General features: G+C 46.4%; 1 protein-coding gene, 1 long non-coding RNA gene and 1 pseudogene across 3 annotated transcripts; all 3 read left to right on the forward strand.

Moving 5' to 3' along the window:
- The first annotated feature begins 1218 nt into the window (after positions 1 to 1218).
- LOC120640634 (G-type lectin S-receptor-like serine/threonine-protein kinase B120) lies at positions 1219 to 12696 on the forward strand. Its single transcript, XM_039916536.1, is given in 7 exon segments — positions 1219 to 2485; positions 3041 to 3127; positions 3228 to 3409; positions 11519 to 11729; positions 11817 to 12058; positions 12154 to 12297; positions 12394 to 12696. Coding segments are annotated over 7 exon segments (2436 nt in total).
- A 1197-nt stretch (positions 12697 to 13893) lies between these two features.
- LOC120640638 lies at positions 13894 to 17557 on the forward strand. Of its 2 annotated transcripts, XR_005661926.1 has the most exons (4): positions 13894 to 14078; positions 14181 to 14303; positions 14590 to 14683; positions 17214 to 17557. It is a non-coding gene; the product is annotated as an uncharacterized LOC120640638 (long non-coding RNA). The 2 variants fall into 2 exon arrangements; XR_005661927.1 differs by lacking the exon at positions 14590 to 14683.
- Positions 17558 to 22078: 4521 nt separating this feature from the next.
- Positions 22079 to 25845, forward strand: LOC120640636 (annotated as a pseudogene).
- Positions 25846 to 26859: the final 1014 nt, after the last annotated feature.

Consider the following 26859-nt stretch of genomic DNA (forward strand, 5'->3'; position numbering starts at 1 on the left):
CATGGCCTCCGTATCGAGCTCGGGCCGGCGAGAGGCGTCGAGAGGCGGGCCCCACGCGGCGGTAGCGTAGCTCCGCTACCCGTGAGATTTGGCGGAGCGGAAGCCATGCTGGAAGATATCACACGCTTTAGAGTACCCCGCTGCAGGGGATTTTTACGCCATCTGCTACTGGAGGAACCTTTACCGCACGCCGGTGGGGATAGCCTCATGGGTTCGAGCCTCGACTCGACAGGATGCCGGAGAAAGGAGGCGTTGAAATGTGGTGGAGGAAAATCAATTCATGACCCTGCCAGGCTGGGGATGAAGGTTCCGGACAAGTTTCTTGCCTGCACATTATCCCGTTTACATCCTCTTATTAAACTTTAGTTTCCATTACATCAAACAAGAATATTACTATTTAGAAGTAAGTAAATAAAATCTATTTATAATTTTTGACAGATGAGTGCTAATTCGTGGGATGAATTTAATGAACCTAATTAATCCATAATTTGCTACAATAATTCTACAGTAACCATCTGCTAATCATGAATTAATATATCTCATTAAATTTGTATCATGTCTAGAGTTCTACAATTAGTTTTATGATTAGATTTTATTTAATATTTCTAAATGGCATAAATGGAGATGTCTAGTGACTTATTTTAAGTCCGTGTCACATCATATCTTTGATGTTAATTAGGAGGACTAAACATGAGCTAGCTATAAAATTATTTGCATAAATGGAGACTTATTCAAGACATAAATCTATTAAACCTAATTAATTCATCACCAGCACATGTTTATTGTAGAACAACATTGTTAAATCATGAACTAATTAGACTTAATAGATTTATATCGTAAATTATTCTTCATTAATGTAATTGGTTTTATAATTAGTTTATATTTAACACTCCTAATTACTAGTATCCAAACATGCAATGTGAGGAGAACTTAAAATAAATTCTTTGAACCAATCCAGGATCCAAACACCGAAATTCACTCTCGCCCTCTCTTCCCAAATTCCACCCACGAGGCCGGGATTGAATTATTGCAGACTTTCCTATCCTGTATTTCCCCACGTCTTAATTCTATGAGAGCCACGTTTCGATTTGACGCCTTGAGACGGACGGAAGATCCCAAGTAGTATGCCTCTATTTCTTGCGGTCCAACAGCTCCCTGGCTACATGCTACTAATTTCTTCACCCTTCAGAGCCAAACAAAGCAGAACTGAAGAACGCAATGGACAAGGCCAACCTTCATGTTTTCTTCCTCCTATTCTTGATCTTGAGCTGTTTCTGCGAGTCCAACGACCAGCTAACACAGGCAAACTCACTCTCCCCCGGCGACATGCTCATCTCTGAGGGGCGAGCCTTTGCTCTTGGCTTTTTCTCCCCAACCAACTCCAGCAAGAGCTTGTACCTTGGAATCTGGTACCACAACATCCCCGGCACTGTCGTGTGGGTCGCCAATCGCGACAGCCCAATCTCCAAACTTTCATCCGTGAAGCTCACCATCACCAATAGTTCAGAGATGGTGTTGTTCGACTTATCGGAAGGACGCACTATTTGGAAGACGGTGAACACCACTTCTGAAGGTGCTGACGGAGCTATCGTGGTTCTGCTCGACTCAGGTTACTTTGTGCTCCGGTTGCCCAACGGCACGGTCGTGTGGCAAAGCATCGATCATCCCACCGACACCATACTTCCAAACACGAGGGTCTTGCTGAGCTACAAGGCCCAGGTGGTTGGACGCCTCGTTGCCTGGAAGGGCCCTGATGATCCATCTAACGGGGACTTCTCCTTAAGTATGGATCCCAGCTCGAACCTTCAACTCTTCATCTGGAACGGGAGTTTGCCGTACAAACGCTCCCTTGTCGTCAATGAAGTTTCAGTATCCGGCGGCACATACCAGAGCAACACCACCTCTGTCATGTCTCAGTATGTCTACTACACGGGGGATGAGTTGTACTACGCCTACACAGTCTCTGATGGGTCACCCTACACACGCATCTTGCTTGACTACAGAGGCAACCTGAGCCTCCTGAGCTGGAACAACACCTCATTGTCGTGGACACTTGCTTTTGACACCCCCAGTTCCTGTTTCCTCTACGCCTCTTGTGGCCCGTTCGGTTACTGCGACGCGGCAGCTGTCCCGACGACATGCCGGTGCCCTGATGGGTTCGAGCTCGTCGACAGTCTCAACTTATCCAGAGGATGCCAGAGAAAGGAAGCACTAAGATGCGGAAAGGAGAACAATTTCGTGACCATGCCCAACATGAAGGTCCCTGACAAATTCTTGCGCATTATGAATACAAGTTTCGACCAGTGTGCAGAAGAGTGCTCCAGAAACTGCTCGTGTATGGCATACGCCTACGCCAACTTGAGCAGTGCTGGGGGCACAATGGGCGACACATCGCGGTGTTTGGTTTGGACTGGGGATCTCATCGACATGGAGCAGGCCAGCTTCTATACTGAGAACTTGTACATCCGGCTTGCCGAATCTCCTGGTACGCGCGTTCCGTACATCTCATCCAGTGATCCTTCTTTCACCAGAAGTTGCATTAGTGTTTAGTACTTCGATGTGACAATGTGCTGCCATCGCTGCTCTAAGGCATGTTTGTCAGATACTAGTAAGATGGAGATTGCTATAAAATAATTTATGATTTAGTTGAAATTTGTGCAAGGCCTGAATGGGTTTAAAACCGACTTGCATCAAATAAACCATGGCAGCAACCATTTTATCTACTCCGTGCTAGTTTCAACGCAATCAAAGTAGAAAAAAACAGGTATAACAAATGCCAAACCCTATTTTTATTTTTGCAACAGTTATTGTGCATGAGCATACGTAACGCAACCTGACTAAACTTACCATGATATCAAAAGCCTATCAGTTAACGTCTTGCATGTTCTTCAGTGTTCACAACAGCAGGTCAGTCTATTTTGATTTAAAGCATTCGCAGATCGCTCATGGAACCCTGTGCATGTAAACTCACACAATTGCAAACAATGCTTGCTGCTTGCTGCAGTAAGTTCTGACGACATACTTTTCCACTTATATACAGTTCAAAAGAACGGAGAATTCCTGAAGATCTTACTGCCAATTATAGCATGTCTGCTGCTACTAGCATTCGCAGCCCTTGTATGGAAATGTAAGAGAAGAGGTCCAAAGAAAATAGCTATGGTTTTAAAAATGCAACACTAATCCATAAGTGTTTGGGAGAAAGAATTCATTGATGTTTCTACTAGCAGGCAAACAACAAAAGAAGAAAGTCCAAAAGAAAATGATGCTAGAGTACTTGAGATCAACTGATGAAGCAGGGAACAAGAATATAGAGTTCCCATTTGTTAGCTTCAACGACATTGTTGCAGCAACAAACAATTTCTCTGACACCAACATTCTTGGCAAGGGAGGTTTTGGTAAAGTCTACAAGGTACTAGCAAAAAGTTTCACTTGATTGTTATATTGATAGAAAATTATATGGTTTGTAACTGTCTTTTGATGAATGAGGGGTCATGCAGGGAATGTTGGATGGTACCACGGAAGTAGCTATTAACAGACTAAGCAAGGGTTCTGGACAAGGCACGGAGGAATTCAGAAATGAAGTAGTCTTGATTGCAAAACTGCAGCACAAGAACCTAGTTAAGCTTCTAGGTTGCTGTATTCATGAAGATGAGAAGATGCTAGTTTGAGGGACCGAAACTGGCGACCAGAGGGGGGTGAATGAGAGCCGATCAAAATTTCTCTCGAAATCGATCCGTCGGCTTATATCCCGAAAATCACCACAAGCCCTCGAACCTAGGAAATGAGAGAATAGCTATGGACTAGTTATCTCTGAGCAACAACGCCCTAGGGAACTACGCGGAAGCAAACCGAGTCGAAACGCAGAACTGGACTGCAGAGACCGGTCAGACCGGTAGCACAGACCGGTCGGGCTGGGAATTCAAATTCCAGACCGGTCTGACCGGTCCCCCTGGACCGGTCAGACCGGTCGGGTCTGCAGCAGCCCGCTGTACAGACTCGATCGACGGCGGAGTTTTTTTCTTCGACTCGAAGTCTTTGCTGCGATGCCGCCACGTCGACGAAGTACCGGTCCGTGGTTTTGGAGGGTCCGCGAAACCCGGGTAGGTGGCCGGTTTTGAGAAAACCGCCAAAACTTCACGCGCGGGAAGATTCCCGCCTCCACGCCGTGGCCCTAGATGCCATTCCCGCCTCGGCCTTCTGACGGCCCTAGACGCCGCCCGACGCCCGTCACCTCCTCGCCCGCAGCGAGGCCCTAGACGCCGTCGACGCCCGTCGCCTCTGTCAGTCCCGAGACCAGGGGGTTGCTTCACATAAACCTCTTCTTCAATAAAACCATTCAAGAAGATAGATTTAACATCCATTTGGAAAACTTTAAAATCCTTGGAAGCAGCAAATGCAAGAAAAATCTGAATAGCTTCCAAACGAGCAACAGGGGCAAAAGTCTCCTCAAAATCAATACCTTCTTTTTGGCAAAATCCCTAGGCAACAAGACGAGCCTTATTTCGAACAACCAAATCATCCTCACCCTACTTGTTTTTTAAAACCCACTTCGTTCCGATGGGATTACAAGCAGGTGGAGGCTCGACTAAAACCCAAACTTGGTTTCTTTCAAAATTTTCAAGTTCCTCATGCATGGCATTGACCCAATTAGAATCAGAAAGAGCGTGTCCAATATCTTTGGGCTCAAAAGAGGCAACAAACGCTGAATGAGCAAATCCAGCGATACTTGTTACCTTGGACCTGGTGACTCGCTCGTTGAGATCACCTAGCATCTGTTGAGGTGGATGGCGGCGTTGAATGTGTCGCGGTGCTTCCCTTGTCGAAGTCGCCTCCTCAACCAAAGCTGGTGTCTCCTCAGGTGCATCTGGTAAAGCCTGAGTCACCTGCTCGACCAGCCCCCGGGAAGTAGACGTAGTCGGGTCGGGGCCGTCGTCGTCGTCTGAGCTCGTGGCGGAAGGAACTGGGTCCACAGCACGCGTGGTACCTCAGGGTTGCCCTCCGCAGCTTCTTCCTCCTTATCTTCAAAGATGGAGGTGCCGAGCTCATCATCTCCTGCAACTTCAAAGACAGAAGAATTGCACGGTGCAGTCTCGTCGAAAGTGACTTCACAAGTCTCTCTGACGATGTTAGTATCAATAATCAGCACACGGTACGCTCTAGAGTGAGAAGCATAACTGAGAAAAATGCCGTCAGACGAGCGAGATTCAAACTTATCAAGATTTCCATCTTTCAGCACAAAGCATCGGCAACCGAAAACTCTGAGATGGTCAACACGGGGCTGGCGTCCAAATCGCAACTCATAAGAAGTCCTGTGCATGAAAGCACACAAGAAAATGCGGTTGGACACATAACAAGCGGTGTTCACCGCCTCAGCCCAGTATTTGCGAGGAGTCCTATGCTCATCGAGCATCGTCCTCGCCATCTCAACCAGCGTCCGATTCTTTCGCTCTACAACTCCATTCTGCTGTGGAGTGTAGGGAGAAGAATATTGGTGTTCAAGTCCTTGATCACTGCAAAAGGCGGCAAAACGAGCGTTTTTGAATTCTGTGCCATTATCACTGCGAATCGCTCACATGGCCTGGGGTAGCTCGTTTTTCAACCTCAAGATCAAGTCTCGAACAAACTCAAAAGCCTCATCCTTGGTTCTCATGAAAAAGACTCAAGAATAGCGAGAAAAGTCGTCCACAATCACAAAGATCGTGCCACTTCCCACCAACAGACATCACCCGAGAAGGACCTACTGTGTCCATGTGTAGCAATTCTCCAGGGTGAGCGGTCATCACCTGATTAACAGGTGGATGAGAAGCGGCAATCATCTTCCCGTGGTGACACGGATGGCAAACAAGGTCCTTTTCAAACTTCAATTTGGGCAATCCTCGGATTAGGCCAAGTGAGCTAAGTCTCGACAACAAATCGAAGCTCAAATATCCTAGTCTCCTATGCCACTTCCGCAGATCAGAAAAAGGACCAGCCAACAAGCAACGAGAAGGGCCAAGAGGAGTTCCAGAGAAGTCAACCAATAAAACCCGATCGCGAGGTGTAATCCTGCAAACCAAATCTCCTCTGGAATCCAAAACACGTGAACAACCCTCCTTGAAGCGAACCTCAAACCCCTCATCAAGAAGTTGCGAAACAGAGAGCAAATTGAACCCAAGGTTCGAAACCAAAGCAACCTCTCTCAGGGTAAAGTGATCAGAAACTCGAACAGCGCCAAGTCCACGTACCTTTCCTCTTCCATTGTCCCCGAACACAATATACTCCTTTGAGCGCATCGGGGTGAGGCTGGAGAACCATTTGTCATTTCCGGTCATGTGGCGCGAACAACCAGAGTCCATGATCCACCTGTTCTCCAAGCCTCTGACCTGCACATCAGTAGTGAGACAAAGGGTGAGCAAATGTCTCAACACTGGGGTTAGCAAAGTGAGAAGCAAACCAGTGTCGAGCCATTTGCTCTACAGAAGGGTTAGCAAAGCCAGGCAAAGCGTATCCCCTGTTCCGTCTACCGCGTGACTGACGAACACCACCACGAGGAAAGCGTGGAGCCTCAAAACTTCCTCCAAAGCCTCGGTCCCGTGGTCCATAGCCGTACTGAAAACAACCAGGAGCACGGCCGGCAAAGCGACCACCCACTGGAGCACGGTAACCACCACCGTCTCCCTGACCTCCACCTACACGACGCGCCCTAGCATCTCGCCTACCACCACACCAAGAAGGTCCATGCACCCAAGCAGAGTACATGTCCGCGTTTCATCTCTCCTGCTCTCGCCTCACAGCCCGCTTCCTCCTGAAGCAAAACTCCTCTAGGTGACCTTCCCTGTCACAGAACTTGCAGTGGTACCTCACCTCACGCTTGGGAGGTGGAGGCCTAGCCTGCGGACGGGGAGGAGCAGCCCCCTTCTTCTGGGCAACCTAGGCTGCGGCAGCAGTGAGCGTGTCGAGGGGATTCCTCAGCTCATTGGGCTTTGGAACCCAAACCTCTGCTTCTGCGGAGGTGCTTTCGGTGGTTCTTTAAGCACACCATCCGTGGGGTCAACAAGTGAAGGCTGCGTGCTCGTGCTAGCAGTGTTTCTAGCAGTCTTGCCAATCTTACCATACAACCTGTCAAAGTCTGACTTCGTGTATGTGTAACCGACCCCAAACCCATCACCACGCTTGAACTGCTTAATCATCATGCCCAACTGCGGCTCACTGCTAAAAACCCAACTCAGAATCACCCTAAGATAGGTATTTTCATTCTCTAAGTTGGCTTTCTCTACCGCAAGACTATCCAGATCAGCAATCAAACTAGGGCAAACAGAGCAGTCAATAGGTGGGCTAGACTCTACGACCTTAGTCTTCCCAAAAGACTTGATCAAAGCGTTCTTCTCATCTAGCTCCGACCTAAGCGTGGGACAAAGCTTACAAGCACCAAGCAAAACTAGCCTAGACTTCATCTCCTCTAGCTCGCACACAACAATAGCAAATTTGGACTGCAACGAAGCTAGATCGGACTTAAAGATAGGACACTCATCGCATTCAAGCACATCGCTAACAATTGGAGCGTCCTTAACCAGTTCTAGTTCATGCTTGGCCTTAGCGAGCTCATGAGACACGTCTGAAAGCGAAGTCTTAGCAACATCTAGGTTCGCGACGTTCTCATCATGCTTGGCACGGAGAGCAACATGATCGTTCATGTGAGATATGCAGCCAGCGCACTCATCCTCACTAGATTTTTCCCTAGCACAAACCAGCTCAGCCCTAAGCTTTCTACGCTCTCTAGCTGCTTCCTTAAGCAGCCTCTTCTGGTTGTCGAGAGCAGCGTACAACTCCCTAACCTCTGTATCTAGCAGGTCGATCGTGAAGTTTACCTCTGAATCACTCTCGGATCCAGGAGAAGAGTCGGCGTGCGTCGGTGTAGCATGTCCACCCGAAGACGCACGAGCACCGTCGGCTTCGCCCGCCATGGTGCAGAAGCCCTTGCGCTGACCGGCCGCCAAGCAAAGGCCGATGAAGCCGGTGGCTTCCTTGTCACGCTTCTTCTTGTCGTCGTCGTCGGAGGTCGGTGAAGAAGAGCGGTTGGTGTCGGAGCTCTTGTCGAGGTCGCTGAGCTGCGCCAGAAAGGCCTTCTCCCGCTTCTTGGCCTTGTACTGGAAGCGCTTCTTGAACGACTCTTTGTCGAAGCGTCCTCCCCGGTCACGACTGCGGTGCTTGTGGCGTCGGCGCTCCTTGTGGCGCCGGCGCCCCTTGTTGGAGCCTCCCTCATCGCGGTCACGGTGGCGGTAGTAGTTGAAGTGGTTGTTCTGGCCACCGCTGGACTTCTTGGGGCAATCGGTGATGAAGTGGTTCAGGTCGCCGCAGTTGTAGCACCCGGGGTTCTTCTTCCTCTGCCTGTTGTGGTAGACGCGCTGGAACTTGCTGATGAGGAGGCACAAGTCGTCGTCGCCCAGCGTCTCTAGCTGCTCATCTGTAACAGAAGGCAAAGAGGCAAGAGAAAAGCCAAGAGCAGAGTTAGCGTTAGAGCTCGATCCACCTGGGCCAGTCACAAGAGCGACGCTCTTGGAAGGAGGGGCACCATTGAGCTTGGCTCGTGTCTGGTTATCCACCTCTGTGGCCTTGAGCTTGCTGAAAAGCTCGTTCACGGTCAGAGTCTCATAACCAGCAGACTCAATGATCGTTTTCACCTTGAGATCCCACACAGAGCGATCAAGTGCGTAGAGCAGCTTGAGAGCCTTTTTGTGCTCTGTGTACTCAAGGGCATCAGCAGGTCTGTTCGCATTGACTTTGTTCACAATCGACTGAAAACGACCGAACATCAAGTCAATGCTCTCACCCGGCTCCTGTGTGAAGTTCTCGTATTCACGCCGGTGAGTCTCGAACAGCCTGGCCTTCACCTGAGGTGTGCCCTCGTGGTAGTTCTCAAGGCACGTCCAAATCTTGTGGGCTTCCTGAAAACCCTGAACGCTTGAGAACTCCGCACGAGAAATGCCAGCGAACAAGGCATTGACAGCCTTGGCGTTAGCCTCGTGGTCAGTCACTTGAAGAGGAGTGACCCGAGCGGCAAGCACCACGTAAGCCTGGTTCTTGGTAATATCCCAGACCTTGGCTCCTATGCTCTGTAAGAAGGCTCTCATGCGAATCTTCTAGTAGGCATAGTCCTCGCCGGAAAACACCGGGATCTTCCCAAGACTCGTCATGGTCGCTAAGTGGTTTTCGAACCGGTTAAGGCACTGAAAACCTCAACCAAGCTCTGATACCAATTGAGGGACCGAAACTGGCGACCAGAGGGGGGTGAATGGGAGCCAATCAAAATTTCTCTCGAAATCAATCTGTCGGCCTATATCCCGAAAATCATCACAAGCTCTCGAACCTAGGAAATGAGAGAATAGCTATGGCCTAGCTATCTCTGAGCAACAACGCCCTAGGGAACTACGCGGAAGCAAACCGAGTCGAAACGCAGAACTGGACTGCAGAGACCGGTCAGACCGATAGCATAGACCGGTCAGACCGGTCGGGCTGGGAATTCAAATTCCAGACCGGTCAGACCGGTTACTCAGACCGGTCAGACCGGTCGCTCCCAGACAGCCCGCCAACAAAGCTCCAAATGTCAAATCTCGAGTAAACGATGTCCAAATTCGATGAAACTTGGAGGATAGCTTCGCATCTACCCCATGATCATATCCCCAAGAGATCTTTCCCAAAAGATTAACAGATCGTGAGAAATCGAGGGAAGATCAAAGAGGATTGGAGTTTTCTCGAAAACTCAAAAATCCCAATTCGTGAGAACTCGTGATTCCTGTGGGTTTGGCACCAGGCTAGATAGATTAGAATCGTCACAACGAGTCCATCAAACCACGAATCGAAGAACTTGACTCCTCCAAACACGAAACACCTCAAAGGAGAAGAAATCAAGTCCAAAACGCAAAGGGAAGGAGAGAGGACGAGAACTCAGCACACAAAGGTGAATCTCAACAACATTTCATTCATAAATTTCAGAGGAATTCACCTATACAAAGCTAGAGCCATCCGCTCATCATCCACCCTCTAGATTTGAGAGATTAGCTATACCTAACCCTCTTTTGCGTTGGAGTACTTGGCCCTAACCTAGAGCAGGGGCAGGGAGAAGGAAAAACGAAGAGAAAACAAAAGGCTCAAGAGACTCAACCAGCCACGGGTTGGTGGGGGTTTTTATACCCAGCTGTTGCGGCCAGACCGGTTAGACCGGTCCAGGGGACCGGTCAGACCGGTCGGGTCTGCAGCAGCCCGCTGTACAGACTCGATCGACGGCGGAGTTTCTTTCTTCGACTCGAAGTCTTTGCTGCGATGCCGCCACGTCGACGAAATACCGGTCCGCAGTTTTGGAGGGTCCGCGAAACCCGGGTAGGTGGCCGGTTTTGAGAAAACCGCCAAAACTTCACTCGCGGGAAGATTCCCGCCTCCACGCCGTGGCCCTAGACGCCGTTCCCGCCTCGGCCTTCTGACGGCCCTAGACGCCGCCCGACGCCCGTCACCTCCTCGCCCGCAGCGAGGCCCTAGACGTCGTCGACGCCCGTCGCCTCCGTCAGTCCCGAGACCGACGCCCGTGCCTCCACGACTTGGCGTCTTCAACCGCCGTCCGCCTGCTTGGTTTTGTGGCGCAAACCAAGAAACCCGCCTTCCGTCGCCGCTTGCGCCCTCGATCCAGGAGTGGACGCCACAGCTGCCGCCCGGCCTGAGCTCCTCCACGGCAACTTTCCGTCGACACTTGACGCCCGTGTACCTGCAATCCAAAGATCAAACGCACGATCACACTGCACGGTTGACAATTCACTCATCACAGGCAGGATAGAGTACTCACATTCCTCATGGTTTACGAGTACTTGCCCAACAAAAGCTTGGATTACTTCCTCTTTGGTACATTCAGTTTCTAATTTGTCATAATGTTTACAAAACTCAACAAATAAATGTGCATATGTGGTTTGTTCCATGTTATTCTTATCAGACTCTGCAAGAAAATCAATGGTTCTGTGGCCGACAAGGTTCAAGATAATCCAGGGAGTAGCAAGAGGAATTATGTACCTCCATCAGGACTCAAGATTAACTATAATTCATAGAGATCTGAAAGCAAGCAACATCTTGTTAGATAAGGAGATGGGCCCAAAGATATCAGATTTTGGCATGGCTAGGATATTCTGTGGTGACCAGCTCCAAGCAAATACTAACCGAGTTGTAGGAACATAGTCCATATTCTTGTTTAGGGGAAATAATCCATATTGATGTTTCTACTGGCAGGCAAACAACAGAAGAACAAAGTCCAAACGAAAATGATGCTAGAGTACTTCAGATCTACCGATGAAGCGGGTAACAAGAATATAGAGTTCCCATTTGTTAGCTTCCATGACATTGTTGCAGCAACAGACAATTTCTCTGACACCAACATTCTTGGCAAGGGAGGTTTTGGTAAAGTCTACAAGGTACTAGCAAAAAGTTTCACTTGATTGTTATACTGATAGAAAATTATATGGTCCATAAATGTGTTTTTGATGAATGAGGGATCATGCAGGGAATGTTGGATGGCACCACGGAAGTAGCTATTAAGAGACTAAGCAAGGGTTCTGGACAAGGCACGGAGGAATTCAGAAATGAAGTAGCTTTGATTGCAAAACTGCAGCAGAAGAACCTAGTTAAGCTTCTAGGTTGCTGTATTCATGAAGATGAGAAGATGTTGGATTACGAGTACTTGCCCAACAAAAGCTTGGATTACTTCCTCTTTGGTACATTCAATTTCTATTTTTCATAATGTTTACAAAACTCAACAAATAAATATGCATATGTGCCTTGTTCCATATTATTCTTATCAGACTCTGCAAGAAAATCAATGGTTCAGTGGCTGACAAGGTTCAAGATAATCCAGGGAGTAGCAAGAGGAATTATGTACCTCCATCAGGACTCAAGATTAACTATAATCCATAGAGATCCCAAAGCAAGCAACATTTTGTTAGATAAAGAGATGAGCCCTAAGATATCAGACTTTGGTATGGCCAGGATATTCTGTGGTGATCAGCACGAATCAACTACTAACAGGGTTGTTGGGACCTAGTAAGTAACTCGTGCACTATCAAATTATTCAGAGAGAATTTACAATCTTGCACTTATTCAAATTATGAGATCTCATGTACTGATGACTCGTTTTTACAGTGGCTCCCTGAATACGCAATGGAAGGTGCATTTTCTGTCAAGTCTGGCACCTACAGCTTTGGTGTTCTACTGTTGGAGATTGTGAGTGGATTAAAGATCAGCTCACCACAACTTATCATGGACTTCCCTAATCTTATAGTCTATGTAAGTTTCGGGTGATGCTCCCAATCCAGCACCACAACCTATTCACTGAACATATATTAGCTCATTGAAAAGAAAATTCTGTGTTCGCTTGTTCAGGCTTGGAACTTATGGAAAGATGGCGAAACAGAAGATTTAGTGGACCCATCTGTTAAGGAGAACTGCCCCTTCGATGAAGTTTCACGATGCATCCACATAGGGCTTTTGTGCGCTCAAGACAGTCTGAACTGTAGGCCGCTCATGTCAACGGTTGTGCTGATGCTAGAGAGTAAAAGCACAACACTCCCAACACCACTGCAGCCTGTGTATTTTGGGCGAAGGGATGCCGAACCTGGAAGAGGCAGCGACAACAGGGTACCGTCCATGAATGACATGAGCCTCACGGTGGTCGAAGGCCGTTAGATGTTAAATGACTACTTTTTATATGCTCGAGTCTTATGATTTTTCAAGTGTAACCTTAACTGTACATTTTTTCCGAAAGATTCAGAATAGATTTCTGGCATTAATTAATAAGAAGAAGCAGGAGCAATTACAGGTGCCAGAGGCACCAAGATTTACCTGGGCCGACATAAAATCGTCTCAGGCTGCGGGAATAGCCCCATAACACAAAAGGAGGGAAAAACACTGATTACAGGCTAGGGGTTCTGTCAACTAGATGGCCAAGTGTTTGGCACCCGCCGAAACCCAAAGTCTGGAGGTATCTTTGATTTCCTCAATGATCCTGCTTGGCGTCTTCACTTCATCATTGAAAATTCTTCTGTTTCGTTCACACCAAGATCATTAGCCATCTCTGTCCCACTTTCGCCACGTCGGACCGCGGTTCTACAGATGTCAAGGCTCACTGGGGGCAGGAGGTAGCGGCTGGCGCGTGAATTTGACGGACATGGCGGCAGTGCTACCGGATGTCGCCGCCAGTACCGCGAGCCTGCCGGAGGTGTGGATCTAAATATTTTCATATATACTCATACTTTTTTATATAGATCCCTTGTTTGGATCACGATTAATAATCACAGTCCAATTATTTGAAAAAAAAAGACTTTCATTTTACAAACAGCCCCATATCTTGATCGAGATCCGGATATTTCGTAGAAACGTCTCTAATTTATTGTTTCCCACTACTACAAATCTTTACCGAGGCGGGCAAAAACCATTAACCGAGGCGGTTTTTGCAACCGCCTCGGGTCCAAGGCCACAGTTAATCACGACATTAACCGAGGCAGTTCCTATGCCCATCTCAGTAAATGGTATAAAAACTAAAAAAAAAGAAAAGTTCGGCGCCGGCCGCCACCGCAGTCTTTCCGGACGCAATCACGAAGCCCAATGCCATCCATCCCCAGCTGAAAAGCAGTTACCTCTAGCGCCATCCGGCTGAAGCTTGTGTGCCTCCCTCTCGTGTCCCCTTCGGTGTCTCCAGACACGTGTCCAAGTTGTATTGGATCCCCTCCCAAGACAGCGCCAGCTTGTGTGTCTCCCTCGCGTGTCCCCTTCGGTGTCTCCAGACACGTGTCCAAGTTGTATTGGATCCCCTCCCAAGACAGCGCCCCCTCACGTATTCTCTCCATCCGCGCCATGCGGTGCCATCCGTCTGGTCCGTCTCCCTCCGTTTTCGCGTCTCAACCTCTCCTCTCACAGCCTTGAGCCACCCGTCTCCCTCCGCTTTCCCCTCTTCCTCTCAGCTCGAAGCTTGTCCGCTCTCCTCTCAAATCTCATATGCTAAACTCGATTCCTTTCAAATCTCATATGCTAAACTCGATTTGGGCAGGAACGACCTCAAGCTCATAGCAGTGAGTTGATTATATTTACTGGAACCTAGATTCAAGCTCCGATTTTGGTTTTGATTGCTACGATTTTGATTTTGGATTGGGGATCTGGATTTGACTTTGCAGATTTCGATTTGTGCTATGAGAATGTCTACTCTACCTTTCCTCTTCAGGTCCATCGAACTGACATCACACCATGGTGGATTCAAGATATTTGGCAGCAGCTCGTAGATGCTGTTCAGCATGAAGGTGACGTTGCTTTCATGACCTCTCTAGCATTATTTTGCAAGTTTATTTTTCTAGTGTTAGTCCCTATTTTTTCATGATACAGTAATAAAGATGCAATCTTCCGCATTCAGTCTGATGCTATCAAATCAAATATACCAGTTAGCTAAAAAAAACAAGTAGAGTTTAGCACATGACTCATCGGTTCTCCTAATGGGATAGGACCTTCACTTAAAATTGGCAAACACATTATAGGGATTTGGATTGAATGACTGAGTGACATTTCCTTGTGTATCTTGACCATGGTTAGGGGTCCCAAAGAATGAACTGAAAGGTGGAGGCACAAAAGCATTTCCATGTGGATGGTAGCCCAGATAGTAACCTGCCATCTGAATTTGATTTTGGTACGTGCTAGTCCCTAAATGCCCCTGCACCAAAGAAAAAGGAATATGAATATCAGTAATGAAAATATGACTAGTCTTGATAGTATTAAATTAAATATAACTGAAATCTCGTACCAGGTCAGTGTAGTGTGGCTGCCCATATGTTACATTATCTACTTCCACTATAGGACCACAATCCTTTGGGTCATTCTTGCCTTTCTTTTTCCATTGTGTGTTTGCCTCTTTTGCAGAACCAGAAACCATTGGGTCTTTTTTGGTCTTCTTTTTCTGCCGTGTTGCCTTCTCAAAACCACCAATAGGTCTCGCAGATCCATGAATTTCCTTCTCCTTAACCTTCAGGCCTTTTGGTTTTACAGTTTGTTCTTCTTCTTCTGTACCTACAAAATATATAATAATTAGTTTGGTGTCATATGTATGGTGTTCACACAATTATTACTAATTTTTGCGCATTATTCACAGCCATTAAGTATGTTTCATCAGATTCTGTAGCTCGATTAGCTAAATGAATGTACATTCTGCATAACTCCTGTCTGCGTTTTGATAACTTTGTTTTGGGATCTTCATGTGTCTCAGAATTGCTCTTTATATGAACTACTTTTGCATCAACTGTCCATCTATTTAGTATGTAATGTTCAGGAATTTTTTTGATATTGTTGATATCAAGTATTTTCAATGCATGACAGCATAAGATTTCAACAAATTCATACTTTTTGCAGCTACACTTTACTTCAACTTCCAATGCAGAAAACTTCACGACATTTTCATTCCTCCTACCATAAACCTTTATTTTGTACTCCTTTTCAGCATTACTTTCACCACAATAGAACAGATCACAATTCAGTGTTTGCATCACTTGCTCTTGGAATACCTTAAATATGGCTGGAGTATAAATTCTTGCTGCATGCCTTAGTATTCTCAACTCAGATTTCAACTTAGGTGTACTTTGTGTTGCCTTGAAATCACATTTTATCTCCTCATTTCTTTTATCTGCCACCAACCTTTCAAAGTGCTCGAAAAAAGTAAGTATGTCATATTTGACACTAATGTACCCCTTCAACTCATTGTTCATGCTTTCACTTCTTTGAGTGCTAACCATATCAGCAGAAAAGGTATTTCTTCCATACGCTAAGGCCCATTTCTCCCTTTTATCAAATAATCTTTGCAGCCATTCATTGTTTTGTATCTTATACTTGTCTAGCAAATTGTTCCATGTATTTATAAATTCCTCCTCCTCCTCTTGATCATAAATACAGTTTTGAAAATCTTTATTGAACTTCTTATAGTCCTCCACAACTCCAGCAAGATGCTTGCAAGCATTCTGGTTCATATGCCAAACACAAATTCTGTGATGAGTCTCTGGTAGTACTATCTTGATTGGTTTTGCCATGGCTGCATCTTCATCGGTTAAAATGGTTTTTGGCATTTCCCTGACATAGCAGTTAAAAATGTGTTGAAAAGCCAAACAAAACTCTTTGCAGTTTCATCATACAAAAGTGCAGCACCAAAAATTGTTGTCTTCTTGTGATTATTCACTCCAACTAGCAAACCAAATGGACGTCCATCATTTAATTTTCTGTATGTTGTGTCAAAGCAAACAACATCACCAAAAAGTTCATAGTCTGCAACCATTTTAGAATCTGTCCAAAAAATATTTGTTATCAAGTCATCCTCATCAACCTGAATGGAATAGAAAAACTTTCCATCCTCTGATGTTTTTCTCTCTAGATATTCCAATACTCCTCTTGTGTCCCCGTAGTTTGTATGTAGTGACCTCTTTGAATACAATTTATTCTTCATATCTTCACGAGTAAATCCAAGATTCTCAACTCCACCTGCTTCTTTTGCCATGAGATCAAAGGTAGCTTTATTTGAAATGCCGACTGCTTTAGCATTTTCTACACTCGCGAGTTGTGCTTCTGTTATTTTTCTTTGAGATCTTAAATGATAAACTTGACTGCTAGTAGCAAGAATATGATTATGTTCAGGCTCAAACTCATAGATGCAGTACAATCCATCTGTGAGACTTATCTTCATGCGAGCTTGACACATACATCGTGTCTCTGGTCTACTATAGCTGGAAGATTCTTCTCTTATTTAGGACGCCAAACACCTATTGATAAATAAATAAATAATTGATCAAATTGATGTTATATCCCTAATGATGAAGAAAGGGCACAATAACAAAGTGATTTAATACCTTCACGAGAACAACAGAAGGTTCTATTCTTTATGATGGTGCTGTTTTTCACATTATGTGAACTGCTCCTTCGAATACTAAAACCCTTGTCTCGAGCATAGGCATTGTAAAATTGGTATGCCTCTTCTTCAGTGCAGAATTTCATACTAACCTTAGGTATCCTGTCTTCCGTAGAATTTTCTACCTGTCTTCCGTAGAATTTTCTACCTGAGTAGGTTCGGTTTGGAGCATAGGCATTTCAAATATATTTGTATAGACAAAACAAGTATAGACAGATTATGAATGGTAATCCATTATGACTTGCACTTTCTAACTTAGTTCTTATTGTGCCAGATGAGGGAATGTTTATCTAGAGAAGTTTTCTGAGGATGTGACAGCACCAAGAGGTCGTATCAAGATTTGGGTACCTGTGGAGAATCGGACTCCATGTAGTTAGGCTCGTCAGCCATTGGGGGGATCGCCTGAGATGCCCCCATGTAGTCGGCACTGATCTCGTCAGGCATGGAGAGAATTGGCTGAGATGTAATTTTTGTGTAGATTGAGATACAATTGGCTGAGATGCAATTGTTATGTAGATTGAGAGAAACGAGAAGAATACTAATCTAGTTACCCTTCCGTATTAGATGCTAATCTGATGGAACCACCTATCGAAATTGGCGCCATTTTCCTGTGTCTAATGCCTTTTGCCGCCTCCATTTCATTCAGCTGGCGGGAAATTAATGTGGGGCCACGTGATTATTTGGGGAGACGGACCAGACGACGGCTCCGTTCCGTTTCTCGCATGCGGTGCGGACGGAGATAACAAAAGAGGGCCCACATTTTCTAAGAGAGCCACGGATGTCGTTGATGCATGTGGAGACACAGATCAAGACACGCAAAGGGGACACACAAGCTCCAGTCAGCGCCATCCCTTCGCTCTACTCTGTCTCCAGCCGCCATCTCCGCATTGAGGCATGGTGACTGGTCAGTGCGCAGCAAGCACGGGCTTGTCTCCTCTCCAGGGGTGGATCTAGGGGGGTGGGCCTAGGCCCCCCTTAAGATTTAGCCCAATCACTATTATCCTTAAGTTTTATCTAATCTGTCCTTATTTAGTATTTATAGAAAATTAGCTACTAATTATTTTCTTATGTACAACAGTTGATAATTGAATTGATGAGATGAAAAATGAGAAATTATATTTTTTGTGAGATTAAATTAACTTATTCACTATTATTTTTAAAAAAACCTTCTATTGAAGCACCCTAAACTAGAAATCCTACATCGGCCACTGCTCCTCCATGTCAGTGTCCGTAAAATAAGCTCGGCATGGAGGAGGAGGAGGACCGTGCGAATTCGATGCGCACGTGCACTACTGCTCTGGAGTCTGGACCAATCGACCTCGAGCTCTACGAGATGCCAAGGGGGCAGACACTTCCAGACTTGCGAGCATTACTGCTGCAACGCAAACACAACAGACAAGATGCATACTTTCACGTCTTCCCTTCCGATGCTACGAACAAAATTAAAGGTCAAAAGCGCTTGACGGATCTTAGCCTAAACCGCAATACATCGGTTCTTCTTCAGCAAGGATCACCAAGCGTAAACTCCGCAGTGACGCAGTCCGCCGTTTCTAAAGGGACGTAAGCCCATAAACAAGGAGGCAGCCTCCTCGCACCCTCTTTCTCTAAGTCTTTTACCAGTATATGTCTTTATGAAAGTTGCTGCTGACATCTATACTCCTAAAAGATTTGTCGCACCTATGTGCCCTCGTGTTTTTTTCTTCTTTTAGCCGTGTACTCTTTTGGACGGAATGGAGACTAACGGTGGCTAATGGAGGTGGAAAAAAATAGTTGTACCCTTTTTATCTTCTTCCTTCCCCAGCTCTCTCCTCGCGCCCCCGATGGCTAGCTGCCGCGCCGCCGCTTCCTACTACCCGTCGCCCTCCTCCTCAACCTGCGCCGCGGCCGGCACGGTAAGGGCGCCCAGTCTGTGTCCCGCCTCCTGCTACCCCTCGCCTCGCCGCTCGGGCGCAAGGGAGGGAGGCTGGCCGACGGTGGGCTTGACTGGCGGCCGGGTGGGGCAGCGGCCAGCGCGGCAGGGGCGGGGCCGGCGTGCCCGACGGCGTGGCGCAAGCCCGTGCAGGGGCACCATGCGACGACCGGCCGGGCGATGACGGCAGGTAGACTGGCGACGGCGCGGCCGTGTTCCCAGTGATCTGGGTAAGAATGCACAAAACCAAAGGGAGCATCACGAGGAGGATGACGAGGCGAACCCATTTTTGTGGTTAGCTCATGTAGAGGAGGTCGGGAGGTAGATGCTCACCGTGCAGGTACACCACCTAGAACGACGAGGCCTTCGCAAGCGCCGCCTCCAAGGCGGCCTCCTGCCCGGACCCCGCCTACCCTGGGCGCGCCCCTGGCCGTGTCCCCGGTAGCTCCCTGGCCGCGCCTCGGCCGGCCTCACCACGACCGCCCCCACACGCGGCGGCCGGGATCTGGATGGAAGAATTTCACAAGATTTGTTGCGATGGGAATAGAGAGCCAGAGTGGAAGTAGTACTTGGTGTCGTGACGTCGATCATCGCGATCCTGGCCCTTGTGTCGAATCACAGTCTCGCGGATGGGAGACTAGGAGCGTCAGGCTGTACAACTATGGCTGGGCAATTCGGGTAACCCAAAAAATTCGGGTCGGGTTTTTCATGTTTTTGAAATTTCGGGTTTTGAGAATTGATACCAAAAATTTGCTCAAAATAATAAAAAAACCCGACATTTCGGATACCTGGAAATTCGGGTTCGGGTAACCCCGAACTACCCGATTTCAAGCGGCAGCGCTGCAGCAGGAGCGCCGGCTTGGACAGGGCGCCCCGTGGCAGGGAGCGGGGGCAAGGGCGTCAGTGGCACCGCAGGGGTGGGGCCCGTCGGGGGCGAGGAGGCGCCGCGGCGCGGAGACCGGCGGCCAGTGAAGGCGGGGGCATCGGGAAGCGGCGGCGCGGAGACTGGCGGCCGGTGGGGGCGGGGGTGCCGACTACACTGGAGGTCGGTGGGGGCGGGAGCGGGGGCGATCGAGTGGCAGCTAGGGGGCGCGGGGGAGGGGGCAGGGTACTCAGGTAGCGTTACTGGCGTGGCCGTGTGGGGGTGTGGGGAAGGCAGGTGTCTAGGGTTAGGGTTAAGGGGCTTGGTGGGCTGTGCTGCAATGAATAAATATACTTTGGCTGGGCTGTTTCGGATTGTTCGGGTACCATGGTTCGATACCCGAATTACCCGTAATAATTTTGGGTACCATGGGTTGGAATCCGAATTAGGGTTCGGGTTTTTTGAATTCGGGCTCAGGTTTTTCGGGCACGGATTTTGGATTTTGGGTATTCTGCCCACCGCCCCCACCCATATGTACAACGACAGGAGGAATGTCTGCGTCTCTTCCTTCCTTTCCTTCCCCAAGGTGGCAGCGCGGGTCGCGACTCCTCCGCCTTGTGCCTCGACGACCGCTACTTCTCCGTTGCCACCGCCCGTTGTCGGCGATGAGCAAAGCAATGCCCACCCCCCCTCGCCTTCTCCGCTTAATTATTGGGCCTAAAAACACCAAACGGTCCCGAGACCAAAACCGAAGTACACCGCATCCTTTGAGTGTTTGTGGCCCACCGATGTTGTACAGCCCAACTGCCTAAGAAAACTGAACTTTTTCATCAGAGCTTGGGCTTTTACATGGTGTTCTCCAGTCCTGTGTTTAGTAATTCCTGGAGATCAAAAAAGAAAGAAAGAAACTCCCGATTCCAGTGAGGCCCAGGGTTCTCTAGCTCCCACAGTGAAAAGTTTTCCTCTCGCTTCCATCTCTATCTCAACGCTCCCATATTGTAAGGTCTTGTTTGCTTTTTTTTAGTTTAAATCATAAGTCCCGTCACATCGCATATTTCATAAGTTATGATTTAATTACGAGACGAATCTATTAAACCTAATTAGTCCACGATTTAACCAATAATTGCTATAGTAACCATATGCTAATCATGTATTAATTATATGTAATTCATCTTGAGCTTAATTGCAACTTATACAATTAGTTTTATATTAAGTTGTCATCCAAACATTCGAATTGGGATTCAAACATTCGATGTGACAGCAATTTAAAAAGAGTAAACGGGGCCATAACTCGCTGTGGCAGTTTTTCTTGTCACGTCGGCACTGACGGAGACTTCCACTGTATGTCAGTGCCTTGATGGATGGGTTTGAGCCTCTCGACTCGACAGGAAGCCGGAGAAAGGAGGTGTTGAAATGTGGTGAGGAAAATCAGTTCGTGACCCTGCGGGATGGAGTTCTTGCCCGCACGTTAAAAACAGAAGCTTGGACCAGTGCGCAGCCGAGTGCAGTAGAAACTACTCCCTCGTTAAATTTTAGTCTCCATCACATCATACGAGAATATTGTTATTTAGAAATAGTAATTAAAGTTTATTTATAATTTTTTATAGTTGAGTGCTAATTCGCAAGACGAATTTAATGAACCTAATTAATTCATGATTTGCTACAACGATTCTACAATAACCATATGCTAATCATGGATTAATATTGCTCATTAAATTCTTATCATGAATTAGCCCAAGGTTCTACAATTATTTTTTCATTTAGGCTTTATTTAACATTTCTAAATAGCTACAGTGATATTTGGATTCAGTGACTTATTTTACAGTTAGATGTTTGGATCCAGTGAGTCATTTTAAGTTTGTGTCACATCGAATGTTTGATGCTAATTTGTGGACTAAATATGAGGTAATTATAAGATTAAATTAAATGCATAAATAGAGATTTATTTACGATACGAATCTATTAAGCCTAGTTAATCCATCATCAGCATATATTTACTTAGCACAACATTGTCAAATCATGAACTAATTAAGCTTAATAGAGCCTATATTTAATACTTCTAATTAATGTCTAAATATTTGATGTGATGAGAACTTGAAATAAATCCTTGGAACCAATCCAGGCCGGATCCAAACACCGAAGTTTCATTCTCGCCCTCTCTTCCCATATTCCACGCACGAGGCCGGGATTGAATTATTGCAGGATTGAATCATCGAAGACTTTTCTATCCTGTATATCCCCACGTCTTGATTCTATGAGAGCCACGTTTCGATTTGACGCCTTGAGACAGACAGAAGATCCCAAGTATGCCTCTATTTCTTGCGGTCCAACTGCATCATGGCTACATGCTACTTTCTTCACCCTTCAGAGCCAAACAAACCAGAACTGAAGAACCTAATGGGCAACGCCAACCTCCATGTTTTCTCCCTCCTATTCTTGATCTTGAGTTCTTTCTGCGAGTCCAACGACCAAATAACACAGGAAAACTCACTCTCCCCCGGCAACATGGTCATCTCTGATGGGGGAGTCTTTGCTCTTGGCTTTTTCTCCCCAACCAACTCCAGCAAGAGCTTGTACCTTGGAATCTGGTACCACAACATCCCCGAGCGCACCGTCGTGTGGATCGCCAATCGCGACAGCCCAATCTCCAACCATCCATCCGTGAAGCTCACCATCACCGCTGGAGATGGTGTTATTCGACTCTGAAGGATACGCTGTTTGGAAGACGGTGAACACCACCACCGCTGGAGGTGATGACGGATCTGTCGCCGTTCTGCTCGACTCAGGTAACTTTGTTCTCCAGTTGGTCAACGGCACGGTCGTGTGGCAAAGCATCGATCATCCCACCGACACCATACTTCCAAACACGAGGTTCTTGCTGTGCTACAAGGCATAGGTGGCTGGACGCCTCGTCGCCTGGAAGGGCCCTGATGATCCATCGAGCGGGGACTTCTCCTTAACTATCGATCCAAGCTCTGACCTTCAATTCTTCGTCTGGAACGGGAGTTTGCCGTATACACGCTCCCATGTTGCCAACGAAGTTTCAGTATACGGCGGCACATACCCAAGCAACACCACGTCTATCCTATCCGAGTATTTCTACTACAGCGGGGATGAGTCGTACTACACCTACACAGTCTCTGATGGGCCACCCTACACACGCTTGTTGCTTGAATACAGAGGCAACCTGAGCCTCCTGAGCTGGAACAACACCACGTTGACGTGGACAGTTGCTTCTGAAACCCCCAGTTACTGTGACCTCTACGCCTCTTGTGGCCCGTTCGGTTACTGCGACACAGCAGCTGTGCCGACGACATGCCGGTGCCCTGATGGGTTCGAGCTCGTCGACAGTCTCAACTTATCGAGAGGATGCCGGAGAAAGGAAGCGCTAAGATGCGGAAAGGACAACAATTTCATGACCATGCCTAACATGAAGGCCCCTGACAAATTCTTGCACATTAGGAATACAAGCTTCGACCAGTGTGCGGCCGAGTGCAGTAAAAACTGCTCGTGTATGGCATACGCGTACGCTAACCTTAAAAATGCTGGCACAATGGGCGACACATCGAGGTGTTTGGTTTGGACTGGGGATCTCATGGACATGGAGAAAGGCAGTTTTACAGAGAATTTGTACATCCGGCTTGGCGAATCTCCTGGTATGCGTGTTCCGTACACCTCATCCACTCATCCTTCTTTCACCAGAAGTTGCATTAGTGTTTGGGAAAATTCGATTCATGCCACCACAACTCCGTGAAATTGGGTTTCACGTTGAAAACCATGCCACTCAATGGCATGGATTTCAACATGAAATCTAATTTCAAGAAGTTGTAGTGGCATGGATCCAACTGACCCGTAGTGTTTAGTACTTTGGTGTGACAATGTGCTGTAATAGTGTCATCGCTGCTCTAAGGCATGTTTCTAAGATACTAGTAAGATGGAGATTGCTCTAAAATAATTTATGATTTAGTTGAAATTTGTGCAAGGCCTTAATGGGTTTAAAACCGCCTTGCATCAAAATAAACCATAGAAGCAACAATTTCTCTACTACTCCGTCCGTCCCAAATTATTAGTCGGTTTAGCTATGTATCTAGAAAAGCCAAAATAACTAATAATTTGTGATAGAAGGTTTCAACGCTATCAAAGTAGAAAAAAAAAGTATAACAAATATCAAACCTTATTTTTATTTTTGTAACAGTTATTGTACACGAGCATACGTAACGCAACCTGACTAAACTTCCCATGATATCAAAAGCCTATCAGTTAATGTCTTGCAGTTCTTCATTGTTCACAACAGGTCAGTCTATTTAGATGTAAAGTATTCGCAGTTCGCTCATGGAGACCTGTGCAAGTAAACTCACACAATTGCAAACAATGCTTGCTTCTTGCTGCCGAAAGTTCTGAAAACATATTTTTCCACTTATACAGCTCAAAAGAACGGAGAATTGCTGAAGATCTTGCTCCCAATTGTAGCATGCCTGCTGATACTAGGGTTTGCAGCCCTTGTCTGGAAATGTAAGAGAAGAGGTACAAAGAAAATAGCTCTTGTTTTAAAAGTGCAGCACTAATACATAGTGTTTAGGGGAAAGAATCCATTGATGTTTCTACTAGCAGGCAAACAACAAAAGAAGAAAGTCCAAAAGAAAATGATGCTAGAGTACTTGAGATCTACTGATGAAGCAGGGAACAAGAATATAGAATTTCCATTTGTTAGCTTCAACGACATTGTTGCAGCAACAGACAATTTCTCAGACACCAACATGCTTGGCAAGGGAGGTTTTGGTAAAGTTTACAAGGTACGACCAAAAAGTTCCACTTAATTATTATATTGATGGAAACTTATATAGTCTGTAACTGCTTTTTTGATGAATGAGGGATCATGCAGGGAATGTTGGCTGGTACCACGGAAGTAGCTATTAAGAGGCTAAGCAAGGGTTCTGGACAAGGCACGGAGGAATTCAGAAATGAAGTAGTCTTGATTGCAAAACTGCAGCACAAGAACTTAGTTAAGCTTCTAGGTTGCTGTATTCATGAAGATGAGAAGATGCTGGTTTACGAGTACTTGCCCAACAAAAGCTTGGATTACTTCCTCTTTGGTACATTCAACTTCTATTTTTCATAATGTTTACAAAACTCAACAAATAATGCATATGTGCCTTGTTCCATATTATTCTTATCAGACTCTGCAAGAAAATCAATGGTCCAGCGGCCGACAAGGTTCAAGATAATCCAGGGAGTAGCAAGAGGTATTATGTAGCTCCATCAGGACTCAAGATTAACTATAATCCATAGAGATCTCAAAGCAAGCAACATTTTGTTAGATAAAGAGATGAGCCCTAAGATATCAGACTTTGGTATGGCCAGGATATTCTGTGGTGATCAGCACCAAGCAACAACTAACCGGGTTGTTGGAACATAGTAAGTAACTCCTGCACTACTGAATTATTCAGAGGGAATTTATAATCTTGCACTTGTTATGCGGATCTCATGTGCTGATGACTCGTTTTTACAGTGGTTACATGTCCCCTGAATACGCGATGGAAGGTGCATTTTCGGTCAAGTCTGACACCTACAGCTTTGGTGTTCTACTGTTGGAGATTGTGAGTGGATTAAAGATCAGCTCACCTCATCTTATCATGGACTTCCCTAATCTTATAGTCTATGTAAGTTTCGGGTGATGCTCCCAATCCAGCACCACAACCTACTCACTGAACATATATTAGCTCATTGAAAAGAAAATTCTGTGTTCGCTTGTTCAGGCTTGGAACTTATGGAAAGATGGCAAAACAGAAGATTTAGTGGACCCATCTGTTAAGGAGAACTGCCCCTTCGATGAAGTTTCACGATGCATCCACATAGGGCTTTTGTGCGCTCAAGACAGTCCGAACTGTAGGCCGCTTATGTCAACGGTTGTGCTGATGCTAGAGAGTAAAAGCACACCACTCCCAACACCACTGCAGCCTGTGTATTTTGGGCGAAGGGATGCCGAACCTGGAAGAGGCAGCGACAACAGGATACCGTCCATGAATGACATGAGCCTCACGGTGGTCGAAGGCCGTTAGATGTTAAATGACTACTTTTTATATGCTCGAGTCTTATGATTTTTCAAGTGTAACCTTAACTGTATATTTTTTTCTGAAAGATTCAGAATAGATTTCTGGCATTAATTAATAAGAAGAAGAAGAAGCCCCAGTGTTTGGCATTAATTCAGAATAGCCCCACAACACAAAAAAGGGGTGGGGGGGGGGGGGGGGGACACTGATTACAGGCTAGGGGTTCTGTCAACTAGATGGCCAAGTGTTTGGCACCGGATGAAACCCAAAGTCTGGAAGTATCTTTGACTTCCTCAATGATACTGCTTGGCGTCTTCACTTAATCATTGAAAATTCTTCTGTTTCTTTCACACCAAGATCACTAGCCATCTCCGTCCCACTATCGCCATGTCGGACCGCGGTTCTACATACACCGGGGCTCACGGGGGGCAGGAGGTAGCGGCTGGGCGCGTGGATTTGACGGACGCGTGGCGGCGCGGCTACCGGATGTCGCCGCCAGTAGCGCGTGCTTGCCGGAGGTGTGGATCTAAATATTTTCATATATACCCATACTTTTTATATAGATCCCTTGTTTGGATCACTATTAATAATCACAGTCTGATTATTTGTAATAAAAACACTTTCATTTTACAAACAGGCCCCTATCTTGAGAGATCCGAATATTTTGTAGAAATGTCTCTAATTTTTTGTTTCCCCCTTCTCCCTGCTCGCTCGTCGACGGCCAACCGCCACCACGGTCTTCCCGGACGCAATTGCGAAGCCCAATGCCATCCATCCCCAGCTGAAAGCGGTAAGCCCTAGCGCCATCCCTTCGCTCTATTCTGTCTCCAGCCGCCATCTCTGCATTGAGGCATGGTGACTCGTCGGTGCGCAGCAAGCAGGGACGACTCCTGGCAGATCTAGAGGGGATGAGCTTAGGCCCCACCCTAAGATTTGGCCCAAGCACTATTATCCTTAAGTTTTCTCTAATCTGTTCTTATTTAGTATTTATAGAAAATTAGCTACTAATTATTTTCTTATGTACAACAGTTGATAATTGAATTGATGAAATGAAAAGTGAGAAATTATATTTTTTATGAGATTAAGTTAACTTATTCAC

This window comes from Panicum virgatum, chromosome 7K (assembly GCF_016808335.1).
Source record: "Panicum virgatum strain AP13 chromosome 7K, P.virgatum_v5, whole genome shotgun sequence".
Taxonomy (NCBI): domain Eukaryota; kingdom Viridiplantae; phylum Streptophyta; class Magnoliopsida; order Poales; family Poaceae; genus Panicum; species Panicum virgatum.